This window comes from Rhea americana, unplaced genomic scaffold, assembly GCF_003343005.1.
Source record: "Rhea americana isolate MKP2758 unplaced genomic scaffold, rheAme1 scaffold_227, whole genome shotgun sequence".
In the NCBI taxonomy this organism is placed as follows: domain Eukaryota; kingdom Metazoa; phylum Chordata; class Aves; order Rheiformes; family Rheidae; genus Rhea; species Rhea americana.
The window spans coordinates 699,950-714,846 of record NW_028186343.1 but is presented as its reverse complement, the minus strand read 5'-3'; the positions used below and the strand labels follow the sequence as shown (position 1 = coordinate 714,846).

Genomic DNA, 14,897 nt, shown 5'->3' with positions numbered 1-14,897 from the left:
TTCAGTCATCTCTATTACGCTCATAAGTGCTTGAAAGTTTCCAGTTTTTCACTGTGGAATTCCTTTCAGTTTTTTCTTCTGAAGAAATTCTTGAGTTTTGCCTCAACAGTCCAGCTGCAGAGGCTTTTAATGCCACAGCTAGTTTCTTTTCAAGAATGATATAAACCTCAGTTGGCCTGAAAACATGATAACCTTYCAGGCTTGGAAAAGTTGAAACACTACAGCTAAACAGATACGTCTATTTTTACTGCCTTCTTACCAGGCCGCACATTTTATAAGACACATCTAACTGATCTTTAAGCCTTGAAGATAAGCCTAGCAGTGTGGGCCACTCAAATCACAGGCTACAACGATACTCAAGCAAAGCCTTCCACTTTGTAGCTTGTTTCAGCACGCAAAACTTGGTTGAGCAAAGCACACGGGGATGCTTTAGGTTAAAGGTATACAAGTCCTTCACTCTCATCACCCTTTTTTTCTTTAAACACATGCTAAAAACCTCCACTGCAAAATAGATAACTTTCAACACTGACAGCAACTCAACATATCCAAAAGAGCTCCCAGTAGCAACTGGAAATAAACTGTAGCAGATTTTTTCTTTTAAAAGAAAATGTTGCTTTTAAAAATGCCAATTTCTTTTACTAGTCCAAGCAAGCTACGGCTCATCTAAAAATAACCACAAATCAGAAACTCGAAATRCAGAGTTAAAGCTTGTGTAATGCCATTGTTTTGAGCTTTGTGAGATATGAAACGCACCATTAAGTTTTAGTGTATTTATGCTTTGAAGTAAAACACAATGGCCTGAATATTTTGCAGTTACTATAAACAATACCGAGCATTTTACAGCCAGTTTTGAAACGGTCTTCCCTTCACCCCCAATTCATAGAGGAGATTAAAAAAAAGACATCCAACCAAGCAGCAACTGAAAGAACTTGAAACCCAAACGAAGACTACATCAGTGACTTCATCTYGTACAGCTTGAACTCCGTTCCTCGCGTTGTGTCCCCCAAGTACCCCCTGAAAACGCAAGCAGATAAAACACGTTCCCAGGCGACAGCTCTCTACACGCCAACATTGTGGTATCCGTCCTTCCTCCTCCTCCTCACACTCCCCTCCGCACCCAGCAGCCCATTTCACCTGCGTATGCTGCTGCCTGCCCCAATTTTCAGCAAGGTGGGAAAGTTATCCAGCCTCTTGTTTTTAAGGATGTCAGATAAGAAAAAAGGAGAAGATCGAAGGGAAGGTGACTATTGTTCAGGGGCAACTGAAGAACAAGGGAGCCGTTCGGACCAATGGATAAGATAATCAAAGCTGGCAAGTACACAAACCAGCAAGCTGCTTTTTTTGCAGTTTGTTTTACTGCAAGATTCAATTATGTCTGTATTTTACAAAACAGTATTAACTGAAATCACAGCCTGATAACTTGCTTTTTAAAAGGTCAGAAAACAAGTTACCAAAAATTCAAACTTCAACTGCGGGAGGGGACAGGGGACAATTTAACAGGGTATCATCCGAGTTTCATAAGGCTTCTGGTCAATTCTGTATCTGTAACATCTTCCAATTAGAATTAGCAGATAAAATCTATCACTACAAGACAAAAATTGATGTCAACATGCAATTATTTAATTTCAATACAGTATTTGTTTTTTTAAAAAGTTACAATATTCAGACACGCACGGTCATTTCGTAGCACAAGACATTACGATCTCTAATAAACGCCACTGAAGCAGTTCACCCTMACACAGGGAAACCATAACGGGCATTTTCAGGTTTTGTACCAGTTACACTGTTTTGCCTTGTTCTGCGATAGTGTTTCTACATTTAGTATAGGAATCGCTATCCTAGGATAAGCACATCTATATAAATAGAGCTGTGCCCGCATAACAGCTTCCTTGTATAGGAAGAAGCACTGGTCAAATATCCCAAGGCGCAGGCAGTTTCCTTATCAATTTTGCTTTTGAGCTTATCGGCGTCAGACAGTTGGTCTATACAGCAGGACAGCTGAACGTTTTAAGTGTCCAACATCAGCAGAAAGGCCTTATTAAAAAAATTGTTAAGTTCTACTAACAATTAGGAAACTAACATTCAGCTGAGCTTTCTAAATTTATGCTAGAAAAGGCCTACACACAGTATGTAAAAATTTAGTCTCATAAATATCACGGCCATTACAATTATGAGATATAGCAGATTTAAAACTAATGTCTATAAATGTTTATTCACTGAATATTAAGTGCAGCAACCTTTTTACTCAGCAGTCCAAAAAAAAGTGGGCATAAATACCGAAAAGATACAATTTTATTAAAGATTAAGATAACCGACAGGTTCTGCATACATAGCTCATGCTAAACAAACACGCAAAATAACTTTCAGACTAAGAAGAAACGTCTGACAGCTGGTAAGTTAACTTACAACCGCCTGTTTTCCACAAGTCACAAGACAAAGCGCTCTGAAAAATTTCCGCTCCGCCGTGCGCTCGGCCGCTYGAGGACGCGGCCGCCCGCGCGCCGCCGCGGAGGGCCAGGAGGGCGGCCGGGCCCCCTGGCCGCGGCGGGCCGCGCGGGGCGCCAGGCACGGGCGCAGCAGCAGCGCCGCCTCGCGCGCGCACGTCCTCCGAACGGCTCCTGGCCTTCTCAGACACGACACGCTCTGCTTACAGGTCACCCTTTTCGTGTTTTACGGGCAGATTAAAACAGCAAAGCTGCAGGCGTTACGGGTGGTTTTAGGAACCGTGTTACCTGCAGCTCCTTTCCCTGCCTCTGTGCCGGCAGCACAAACTGACCGGGTGGCTTCCAATCACTGCTATTTATATTCTGCTGTCCACCCCAAAGCAATCACAATTTTCGCAGGTGCCTACATATTAACAGCTAAAATGTGATAATTCAACATGTATATCACCRCGAAAGACGTGTTTCATTACATGTTCTGCCGGGCAGCTTTCTCCCGTTTGGAAAGCCCGCAGAGACGTGCGCCCCAACTCCTAGTGCCGGGGCATTTCATGGTACCACAGCACTAACTAATGTTGACTGCCTAGGAAATTACATAAATGCTCACCACTTCATCTGGGAAGCATCTTTCCTCTAATTGCCGACTCTGGTTTCTGTGAATTCTTTAGCTGATCCTTTTCCATCATTTATTAGCAGAATTATCGCTGCCTTCATTCACTCAGCAACTTTGCTGTTAGGCAAATTCTCTCCCCAAGGTTAAGTTAAGAGTTCCACATATTCTAAAATCTAAGCCTAAAGAAAAGCTTTCATTGCTCTTTTCAGTTGATTATTTCAGCTGAAAAAAGCTCACCATTCTCCTAAGTAACATTTTATAATACATGAACTTGCAATTAAATTCTCCATATTTAAAAGCTTGGACATCAAATGTTTGACAGACTGATGACCAGAAATGACCATCTAAGACTGCTGAGCATAAGAGAACTTACTACTAAGATGCTGTTACTACTTACTACTAAAATGCTCTTTTCTGTCACTTCAATACAAGACACAAAAGACACAAAGAACTTGCCAGCCTGCACCTACTAGCTCCAAGGTCCAGATTTTTTCAAGCAGCTGTTCTTTGTGTCACTACGGAAAAGGCTACCACCAGGAAACTCCCATACGACTTTTAGTTTAGGAATACATAACAAACCAAGTGTTTTAAAGCAGTCATTCAGAGAGAAATATTTTTACCAAGTCTGGATTATACTACTCTTTGGCTGCCTTTCTTTCTTATGGCCACTAGATGCTACTCTGCTTCCAGCTTGTAGCCAAAACAATTGCATCAAACCATCAGCGAGCAGAGCTGAATTTTCTAAACTATTTCTTGAGTAGCAAAGACTACTACAATTTTTCTTGAAAATTCCAGCCCAGGCAGAGGTGTGCCCAACTGATTTTTTTTAACCAGTCTSAAATGTCAGATATAGCTATTCTGTAAGACTGCAGAAACATTCTTGCAAGGTATCCGTCAAAACTATTTGGTCTACCCCTAAAGCAGGTATGTCAAAAAATTAGAGTTGCTCTGTAATTAGGGATCAATACCTAATTACTGAACATTTAAGTGTTTACTTGACTAAGGTGCTACTCCCTATGTGAATGTAGTTAACTTAATATACAAAAATATGCAATTTAATATGCAAGTGGAGAAGTGCTCATAATTTTAAGTACTTGCTATGAAACAACATCACGAACAACATTAGAGCCACTGACTCCATACCTGAACTCCTACTCCTAAGCCGCTGTCTGTCTTTGGTTAGGTACAGAAAGAGTGGGAGGGGAAAAGGAAAAGTAAGAACTTACACCTATTTTAGAAAGGCAAATACTGTTTCTCTTTTAAAATCAGGAAGTGTTGCTTAGGCAAAATAAGATGACAGACACATATCCGAAGATACTGGGCTTAAGTTATGTTAATAGTTTGCCTAAGACATTACCTTTTCCTGATAACAGACCAATTTACAGTATTTGCTATGAACACTGCCCCCACTGTTAAAACYAATAATACTTTGGCTTTAACTATCTTGTTTAGCTTCTGTATACCATGGAAGAATGGCAGGTATTTGAACTCTATAAAAAATATTCTGCCAAAACAGCTCCACGGGGTACAGTAGTCCAAGTTCAAGTAGGAACACTTGAGCAGGTCTCAGAGAGGGCACTAAAGCACAGACAACTAGGCAAATATACATGAATCTCATTATAAACCCCAACCATTTCTGGTGCAGTGGCAACACTGAACACAAAGTTGGACTCTAACTTTCTTGAGGTGTGTCAAATTCATTCTCATGTTCACAGATCGATATTATAACATGAGAAGATCTACACAGAAAGAAATACTTGACATGACAATATAGATGTATTATGTATGACACCTGTAGGTTTTTACAATCTCCATCCACCCATTTTTCCACCAAAACCAGCTTTCTTCAGGTGGAAGAAATCATCAGTTACACAGATTCTCAAGCTACCTAGTAACTTCTGGTATTTTGGCACTTGAAAAAGAGATCATTCTTAAAAGCTTACATCAATCATTCAGCCTTCAAAATGCACAGAGAGCATACTATTATTACGTCTGTAATTATATGTTCTACTTTGAAAAACAACTTGAAAAAAGCATTATCAGATTTCATATTTATTCTCAATTCACAGGTTTTTGTACCCACACCAACTGGAAATGGAAAAGCAAACTCAGGCTGACTTTTCTTTCTAYAGTTACAAGGGTTCTGCAAAGCCAGTCTAACCAGAAATCAGATACATGAAAGTCAAATGAAAATATTTTCACTATTTCAGCATTCTATTTTAGCTATTTTAAGTATCATCTCTCTCACAAGAGAAAACTCTTAACACTTACTCTCCAGATCAGATATGATGAGATTGTCATGAAGTTTCACAGCACGATGCTGCTCTACTTCATCTTCCAGCTCAAAAATAGTTTCTTTCATGTCACTTCTCTCAGTCTCTTTTTCGTCCAGCTCTGTCCGAAGTTTTTCTAGAGTCACATTGAGATCCTCAATTTGTTTCTTGGCTTCTTCTTGGAACACTCTGTATTCATCTTCAACCTGAAGAAAAATGCCATATCATAACACCATATCTAAATTGACAGCATTATAAAMATGATTTATAATGTTTATATTTGGTTTCTTTTAGTTTCATAACTGCCACACAAAGTATATTTCCACAACCATAAAAAAAGTATGGGCCAGAAAGTTAAATATAAGCCTTTAAAAATGTATTGCTATAGTGCAACTGTTTTCCTGAGCCTGCATAAAACATTTTTATTCCCCAGCTGACTATATGTGGTATCCTGCAATAGTGGTATCCTATATTAGGCAAAACAATACCACCATAGTACCAAGGCTGTTGTTTCATGAGCAGCTGATCCAATTTAACATCTAGCTGCTATGGAAACTGGAAGTTCTCTTTACCCTTTCTTTCCTGTGCCAAAAACGTCTGTGCTCCTCCTTGCATCAGTTTTAGTGCTTGCTGAGAGATGATTAATTTCCTTAACAAAGTAAGAAGCTTCATATTCGAGTGTGATGAGTTACTGAGCTGAAGTAGTTCCCAGAAGAGCCTTATTGAACTGCCTCAATAAAAACAAGGAAAGAAAGAGGTAGCAGACCTCTCTCTTTTGGGAGCAGTGAGACTGTTTTATCCTACCACATGAAACCGCAACTTAAATAATGAGCCGAGATCAGAGGCACAACATTAACCCCCACGCCCAACAGCAAGAGAAAGGGGGGGGATGTCAGAAAAACCAACAGAAATTAGGTCATGGCTTAGGGTGGGTCACCACAGTCAGGCACCAATTTTAATCAATAAAATGTCCTGCTTAAAGTCATCTGTTTCAATTAACTTAAAACATYATTAGCACTACTCAATATTAATTATTATTTTTTTTTTTCAGATTTAGGTTGTTTCTAACTGGTCAACAACCAAATATGTTGTTTTGCAACTAACATACAGCTCAGACATTAAATTTGGCATAAATTTTCTCATCAGGAAGATAGATATTTAAATGCATATTTAAAGTTATATTTAAAGTTACTAAAATACATTTAACCACATTCTTATTTTCCTACAATATTAAATTATGGTAGGCATTTTTACTAGACACTTACTAAACAAATTAGTTTTAAGTTAAAATAGCTGCTGTAGAACTAGAAGTATATATTCCAATCCAAAACCCAATTAACACACATGCCGTCCCTGAATGAACCACTACTGAAAACTATATGGATTCTCCAAATTTAATAATTACTTTTAAAAAGCTTGAAGTGATTTTTTTTTTTAATTTTAAACTAAAATTTATACTTGGTAAATTAACTGCTGCCACTGTCTCCCTCATAATTTGTAATTTCTTGATTGGAAATCAATCCTGCTCTCTTAATCATTAGTTTATTGAAAATTAATTGAATCAACCTGAATATCCTGAAACTTGAAAATATTTCTTCTACCTCCGCAAGAGGTCCTACAAGTCATCAGCAGCTGGGTTATTGCCTTAAYACACTTTGATTCCAGGTCATTCCTCCGTGACACCTCTCTTACACCAGTTTGGCACTAACCCCCTGAAATTCTTGCAGAACGTACAAAATTTAAGCACAAAATCCAAACAGTATTTAACATACTGTGCAAGTTCAGCCCTCAGAGTAATTTGCTGAATTTCAATAAGGGTATTTTTAAAAATAAAAAATATTTACCCTGCAGCTGAATATATCTGCTTAGTTTTTTTAAAAAGACCTACACCATTTTCATAACAAAGGATGAGAAAGCAATCAATCCTAATGTTACCACAATCTGATAAACCTCGTAACTAATTTTTTTCCTCTAGAAGAACTGCAGTGATTAACAGCAAGAGCCATGATATACACACAATGTTACAACACGATAGCTTGTTTTAAACAGTACCTTAGCAATGGCATCCTGCAATCGATTGGCATCATTGCGAGTGTGTGCCAGCTCTTCTTGCAGACTACTGGCCAATGTCTCTGCTTTTTCTTTATCCAGTCTGACACTCTCTAGCAAGTCTTGTATATCTGATTTATCTCCAGAGTTATGTATAGAATACAACTCAGCCACTTTCTGCTTTTCGTGCTCTAACTGAGCTTTCAACCTGTTCATTTCAATTTGGTCACTGGCTACTGTGGCTTTGTACTCCTCTAAGGTAGATGCTATTGCTGTCTTGCTCTTCTGCTCTGATTCAATAATCCGTTCCATGTGGTGATTCCGTTCTTTTAAAGCCCCTATCATTTCTTGGGCCTCCTTGTTGTCTTGTTCTGCCATCTTCAAAGTGTTACTCAAGTGCTGCTGAACACCTAACAACTGCTCTCGCTCAAAGCGAGCATTTTCTGCAAGATCCATGTAACGTTGCTCTAACTCCATATAGCGACCACTTTTCATATCTTCATCAATTACATATGAGATATGGTGTTCATCTAAAAGGGACCGAAAATACTCAATYTGCCGGCTGAAGTGCTCTAATTTGTCACTTTGCTGGCACAAAGATTCCATAAGGATTACCTTCTCCTCTCCAAGTCTTTCATTTTCACTGTTCAGCTCTTGTGTTATTTGTTGTAAATCTGCAAGCTCTTGAAGCGTTGCCTGGAGTTCTTCCGCTGTACTGTGTTGGTTCTCTTCCATCTGGTGTATCCGTTCTGTAAGACAAGCTACAGACACCTCACTGGCATTGCCACTGCTTCCTTTCCTAGATCTTTCTATACTTGGTACACCTTCAGACTCTGAAGATGATGGAGCATCTAAGGCATCATCACTTGATGTCAGTGGCTGATAAACTTCACTGCACTCACTGTCTAAATTATCCATTGAATTACTATGTTGATTGTCCATCAAAGTATTTTCATCTTGACTTAACAGATCTTCCATTGATCCCGGGGCAGAACCTTCCACTGAAGACGTCAGAGTACCACCACCATCACTGTGGTTGCCAGCTGTAATCTCTGGACTCAAAGATTGATAGCCAAAGAGCTTTTCAGAGTTGTCCAGCCTCTGTTCCAAAGAAAAGCCTAATGCATTTAACCTGTCTTTTAGCATTCGATTCTCATTTTTCAACTGGTTGAGCTCTTCTCGGATGGCAGTGTTTTGCTCCTGTAACTGTAGCAAAGTGGACTCTACATCAGTGGGCTGATGGACAACAATGGCCTCCTTTTCTTCAGATTTTTCATCACCTTCAAGTTGATCTTCATTAAGTCCCAGCTGAGCACGCATATCCCTTAGTTCATTCCTCAGATGCAAGATTTCCACATCTTTAGTTTTTGCTAATGTCAGAAGATCGTTCACTTTTGCTTCTAAAGCAGCTTTGTCACTGATCTGATTATCTGATTTGGACTTGCTCATTCGAATATCCGATTCTGGATTGGTACGACTACGAGAACGTTTTGCCAGTACCATATCATTGGTCCCCTGCCCAGCCAAAGGCAGCTTTTTGCTCTGGCTCAAACGGGAACGGTCACGTATTCTCTCCCTAGAAGAACTTGACTCTTTATTTCCAGATGAAGTGCTACGCTTAGTTGTGGAACTTGTACCTATATGTTTTTTGAAAGTTAGAAACATTCATTCAGCAAAACCAATATCTGTAATACAAGACTGTATATTTTATATTGACTACAGAATGGTTAATATTCCAAACCACACTGGCAAATATACTCCATAAGATACATTTACAGCAAATATTCAAACAATTTTGAGTTGTCTGAATGCTCACGAATCAGTGCAGTTGTATTTTAATTGATACAGATATGCTTCACCAGTACTTTGAAAATGAGTTAAGTTTAAGAATGTAACATTTCCAACACTTTTTTTCCTGTCTTAAACAACTTCTGATAAATTGTACCTACCCCCAAAAAGTGCTATTCTTGCAAATTCAAATTTGTCTATTTTCAATAGATTAGAATGTAAGCTTTCAAGTGATGAGTTCTGTATTATTATTTCCCCAAAAGTTAAGTTTTAAATATTTTCATCRTATTTGAGAAAGATACTTTATAGCTTTGCTAGCAATACTGAATCAAAAATACAGCAACGGAAGGCCAGAAGTATTTCCATTCATATTGATAAAACACTGAATACTACCACTTTCCTGAACAGTTTGAAAGGTTGTCTTGCTTCATTTTTATAAAATAATGCACAATACTAAAAATGTTGAGAGCAAGAAGTTATCACATCCTGCAGATTTAATGCTTGTGGCATGGATCTTTTTAGACAAACTGCAATTCTCTATATTAATACTGCCTATTACTATATGTTAGTTATACTACTGGTGTTGAAAAAATAAAAGGAATTGCCTCCAAAGCTACAAAAACTTATAGGTAAAGGTAACTGCATTATTACAAAATAGGAGAAGGAGATCATGGCCAAAGCATAGGAGGTACTCGATTTGAGCATGGCGTTACTGACCACTTCATTAGGCAGTTTGGACCCTCACTACATAGCAGCTAAATATAAAGTCACCCAACTACCCTCTTTTAGGGTCAMTATATCCTTTTACCTGCAACAGTTTTTGGTTTATTTTCCAGACTGTTCATGGTGGTCCCTGAAGCTGAAGATCCTGTTGATACACAAGTGCTCTTCTTTGCCTTGACACCATTGGTCATTGTCACTCCACCACCACCAGCCATCCCCGCTAAGAGGTCATCATTACTCTTAGTCTGAAAGAAAGATAAGTAGCAGCTTTAAGACAGCTGGCTGAGAAGTCTAGATAGCCAACATTTCTTATCTTAAAGATTCTGAGAGTACAACTGCATTGAACAGAGTACGTGAGCTGAAACTGAACTCTAGCTTCCTGTGACTGACCACAGAAATTGAATTTTTTCTCTTCTAGATAGAAGTAAATGATTTATTTTTCAGTAACAAGGGGGAAAAAAGATTAATGGAAGTACAGTAATATAATGCAGTGTAATACTTCTCAATTTCAATTGAAAGCTTTCTCAAGTGTAAGTATGAATATTATTCTTAGATAATAAAAATCAGCAAATATTAGGAAGTTTGCATAAATGTCCTTCAAAATTATACAAGAATATCAAGCGTTTTCTGCTGGGCAAACTCACAGCTAAATGAAGCAAGTAAACAAAAACAACAACCAAAGATTAATGAAATATTATTTCTAGGTCAGAATGCTAAGCCATAAATCACTAAATACCAGGACAGTATTCTCCTGGTTGGAAGGKTAAGGAGGGAAAGACCTCACTATAAATCCTTGCCTTGTTTTCATGCACTGTACTAGGCACCCTCAGAGACAGGATATTTGTTAGATAACTTTTTCCACGATCATTCCCAAAACTACAGTTAGCCAGGAAAGCTCTCTAGAATGTGACAAGATAGTAAGCCACAGGCGTCTCAAGAACCTAGGTTCCCAAATCAAGAACACRCTTTTCAGAGCAGGGCAAACTCTGGAAATACTAAGTATTCATTGTTACATTTTAGAACTCTTAAAAAATGCACTTTGTCAAATGGATAATCAAAATATGTTAAATATGCTTCCTGTTTATAAGGACAAGCAAAAAAATGAAAAGAAAACATCTCTACTAGCAGTGTTCTTTGAGTAACTATGTTATTTAGCTAGTTAACACATCTGAAGTCTCAAACAGCAATCCACCTAAAAGATAGTGCTTAGGACCTAAGCAGTTGCTTTAAATCATGACTTCCAATTTCTGTAGGTTTATAGTAACTTTGGTAACTTCTAGCTTCCTTATATATTAGTTTTTAAAACTATCTGCTAGACATTATGACCCTCTCCATTAAGAATGAAGTTACACTTGTTTAATTAAAAAAAAATTTGTATCTCCATTCTATATGGTAACTTTTTGCAACTGGTTATTTCAGAACAGTTAGGTGCATTGATCACAGTATCGTGGAGAAAGCTCAGAGCCATGGATGTGACTTGTGCCACTTACAAATGAGAGCAGCTGCAAAACAAGAGGCAGCTTAGAAAAAGAACGTATTTGATCTGCATGCGGATGTTGGAAATGCACATAACTGACAGATAAAATCCGGTATTATGTTGGGGGTAAAATCCTCTAGGACAAGAATGTTTTTTACTGAATCATGTAAGAAATGGTATAGCCTTCTAAAAAGGACTTTGTAAGTTTGGAGGAAAATACATTAGTCTCAAGTTGCAGTTAGATGTGCATTTAAACTGGCTCTTGCTGCTCAGAAAAAGCTGCTCCCCACCCTGCTCTTCTCCAAGTGCTCTTACTCCCACGGTTCTCCCTATGCATTGTGCTCTGTAAACTGAAGCCATTTCAAAGGGCTCCGTCCTCCCAGGAGCCAGATCGGTTCCTTGATCTGCTGCGTCACACAGCTGTGCAAAACAGCAGAAGCAACTTAAGTACCAAGAGGAGAACAACAACACTGGGGGCTACCGAATCAAAGTTACAGACTATTTTTTGGGGGGGGAAAAAAAAAGTGCAGCTAAGCACAAACTATTACTGTATGAAAATCCTAAATTCTCTGCTAACTGGTGCCATTTTCTTAATACCTAATCTAATTAGRCTTCATATCTACTGTAAAAAGAAAAGAATTGCAGGCATGAGTGGTGGGTGTCAGGAGGGGGGACCATCCTTGTGAGGCAATTACTCATACCACCTAAAAACCACCGATTACAAAAGACCTAGAACAGTGCTTTTCTATCACTGCTGAATCTCACAGCCACTAAACAGGTGATAGTTCAAACAGACTATGAGCTGTCAGCRTTTTTACCTCATTAATAGAAAGGGAAATTAGATTAAGCTTTGAGGCACTTCTAGCACAACTATATGTTATCAAGCCAAATAGGTCAAATGTAATTCAGCTTGAAGAAAAAAACTACATAAAATACACACATTCTGACATGAGTCATCCCCAATCCTTGCTGCACAAAGGAATGCAAGACTGCCATTCTTTTTCTGACTTACCCATAAACTATTTCTGGTCTAGGTTGGAAGGCACTGCCTCCTCTGCAGCCAATTAGCAGTTTGAGAAACTGTAACACTAGACTTCTGGCATACAGAGCTATTTAGCAAAGTGGTGGAAAAGCTTACAAACCAGAAGCTCTCTTTTCTTAAGGCTGCATAATAGCAACCATTCTCGACTTGTGTAAGTATGGAACACTCAGACAGAAAGTTGTCATTATGTTATGCCAACTATGCTTAATGAAATAATAACTTCAAAAGTAAAAGACATCAAACTATATGAGTAAGCCTGACTATAACATAAAATTGCAAGAAGCCTCAGTAATTGAGGGAGAAATTTTCATTGCGTCTCAAACACATTTAATTGCCAAATTCTAATTTGACACTCAAAGATAGCCAGAAGTGCAGCTAATATTAAGGCTAACATACTACGTCAAATTTCTTTAATGGCAGTTCACTCTCCTCCACCTTTCTGGGAGTTATGACATGAGAAATCCGATAAGAAAACTACGAGAAACTTTTGCTTCTGTATTCTTTGAGAAGTTTTTGGGAAGGCAAAACCAGTAGTGTCAGCAAGCCTCAAAAGATTATTTTGAGGTAAAGAAGAATGCAAGATTCAAACATTTGGGGTTTTGGCAGTCTAGCTGAAACCTTGCTTGCAAGTTCTTAAGCAAAAGTACTATCGTTCCTCCATAACAGAGAAGCTAGARAAAGGAGAGAAAGGGAACAACCTTCTGGTTTTGATGACACTGTGTATCTATTATGGAGAAACCCAGCCACATCTTTAATTTTTMGATCTTTATTTGCTAGTTATCTGAAAAGTCTATCTGACTTCCTGTAGGTGACAGTGGCTCAGGTCCCCACTGCAGCCCCCAGTCCTTTTCCTTGCCCTGGGTCTTCGCTGCACAGCAGCAGTGTCGCAGCACTGGGTATTGGGCTGCAGAAGGCAAAGGCAGCGGGTCCAGCCATGCTGCTGCTCAACCAGCCAGACCATGCCGCGACCAGAAGAAGGAGGCATATACACAGCCTCATACCATCAGTCCAACCCAGAAGCGTTTGCTAGCAGGTAAGAACTCTGCAACAGCATGCTTTAGCATGCATTGCTTTTCTTGGTTGTTGAAAACTATATGCTCCTAAATCTACCACCCTACTTTGCTAATACTAAGAGAAAACCTCTACCTTTCAAATTCAATCTAGGAGCAAGAATCAACTTGTGAAAATTCAGTTCAAGTAGTACTTTAAACAAAGCAAAGGCCAGAACAGCTACAAGAACACAGCTGCACTGACCTGACATATCACCAATGCCAAGTTTCTCATGTTAGATAACTCATTAATTCTTTTTTCAGAAATAGTACATAGCTCTTATCAAACTCCATTAGTCACCAACACATCATTCAAGTGTAACATGACACTACTAACAACACTCTTCAGAATGCTACTTCTACCCTGCTCCTTTTGAAGAATGGCCAAGTTCTACAAGGTATATTGCTTTCCATTACATTATGTATTACAGTATGAAAAATACTGCATGAATGTCACAGAAGATCCTATCACTCTGACCAGAGCTATATAACTACTCAAATTCTCTTCAGTTACCTGTATAACAAGTTTCCAGTCTAAGCTGCTTTAAAGATGTCTTAAATTCTAGTCTTTTTAATGCCTCATTGTCAAAACTATAAATAATCATAACATTGTATTAGTTACCTTCAAAAGGGATGCTGATGTCCCAGTTTTTGAGAGTTTTGTTACCGCAGACACCGAGGAGCCGTTTTCTAGTTTGTTTTTTTCAGTTGTTTGAGTTTTATTTACTCCAGGCACTTTGGGCACTGAGCCAACACTCCTGCTTGCTTTCTTCATTCTGGGCTGTCTGTTTATGATGCATTTACAAACAAATCTAAAACAGAGAGACATTTTTTAATATAAAATACAAATGAAATACAATATATATTTCTAATGCTTTGTTTAAAACTAGGTGTCCAGAATAGCAGTAACCACCACAAACTGGAGTTAAACAGGATACATGTGACTGACCAACATTTTTTAAAAACAGGATTCTTATTTTTTTTAAACAAAGAAGTGCTCCCTACAGACAAATTCCAAATTACAGAATGCATTTTTTTCYAGGTCTCCTTCCACATATGCCACTGAACTGAGGATATTTTACAAGCAACCCTTGTTACTCAGTTCCTTTATCAGCAAAAGAAGGCTTATGCCTTTATTGTTCTATATTAATCTATAATAAATTTATCTATAATAAATTTTCTTTATTTCTATCTGTAGGAGGGAAAATATTGTAGGAGTTTTCAGTGAGCTGACAGATTATSAACAATACTGTATCTCAGAAAAGACTATTACCAGTTTGGTAACTAGACTAGAATACTGAGAAAGATACAGCAGTTGCAGAGAAAAAGATACTTAAGAGTTGAGAAATCCACATTCACAAAAACCAGTTGTTATTAAAAGTCACATTTACAAACACATGGAATTTCACGCATCTTGAATTCAAAATTTAATACTAAAGAAA

General features: G+C 38.3%; 1 protein-coding gene across 1 annotated transcript in view; it reads right to left on the bottom strand.

The window, feature by feature from the left end:
* Window positions 1-14,897, bottom strand: part of SPECC1L (sperm antigen with calponin homology and coiled-coil domains 1 like) — a 70,738-nt gene that overhangs the window by 41,654 nt on the left and 14,187 nt on the right. The window contains exons 2-5 of the mRNA XM_085305809.1: window positions 14,078-14,267; window positions 9,973-10,132; window positions 7,380-9,013; window positions 5,326-5,533 (exon numbers count right to left, since the gene is read on the bottom strand). Coding sequence (XP_085161935.1) covers window positions 5,326-5,533; window positions 7,380-9,013; window positions 9,973-10,132; window positions 14,078-14,230 — 2,155 coding nt within the window. The 5' untranslated portion in view covers window positions 14,231-14,267. The remainder of the gene's footprint in view (window positions 1-5,325; window positions 5,534-7,379; window positions 9,014-9,972; window positions 10,133-14,077; window positions 14,268-14,897) is intronic.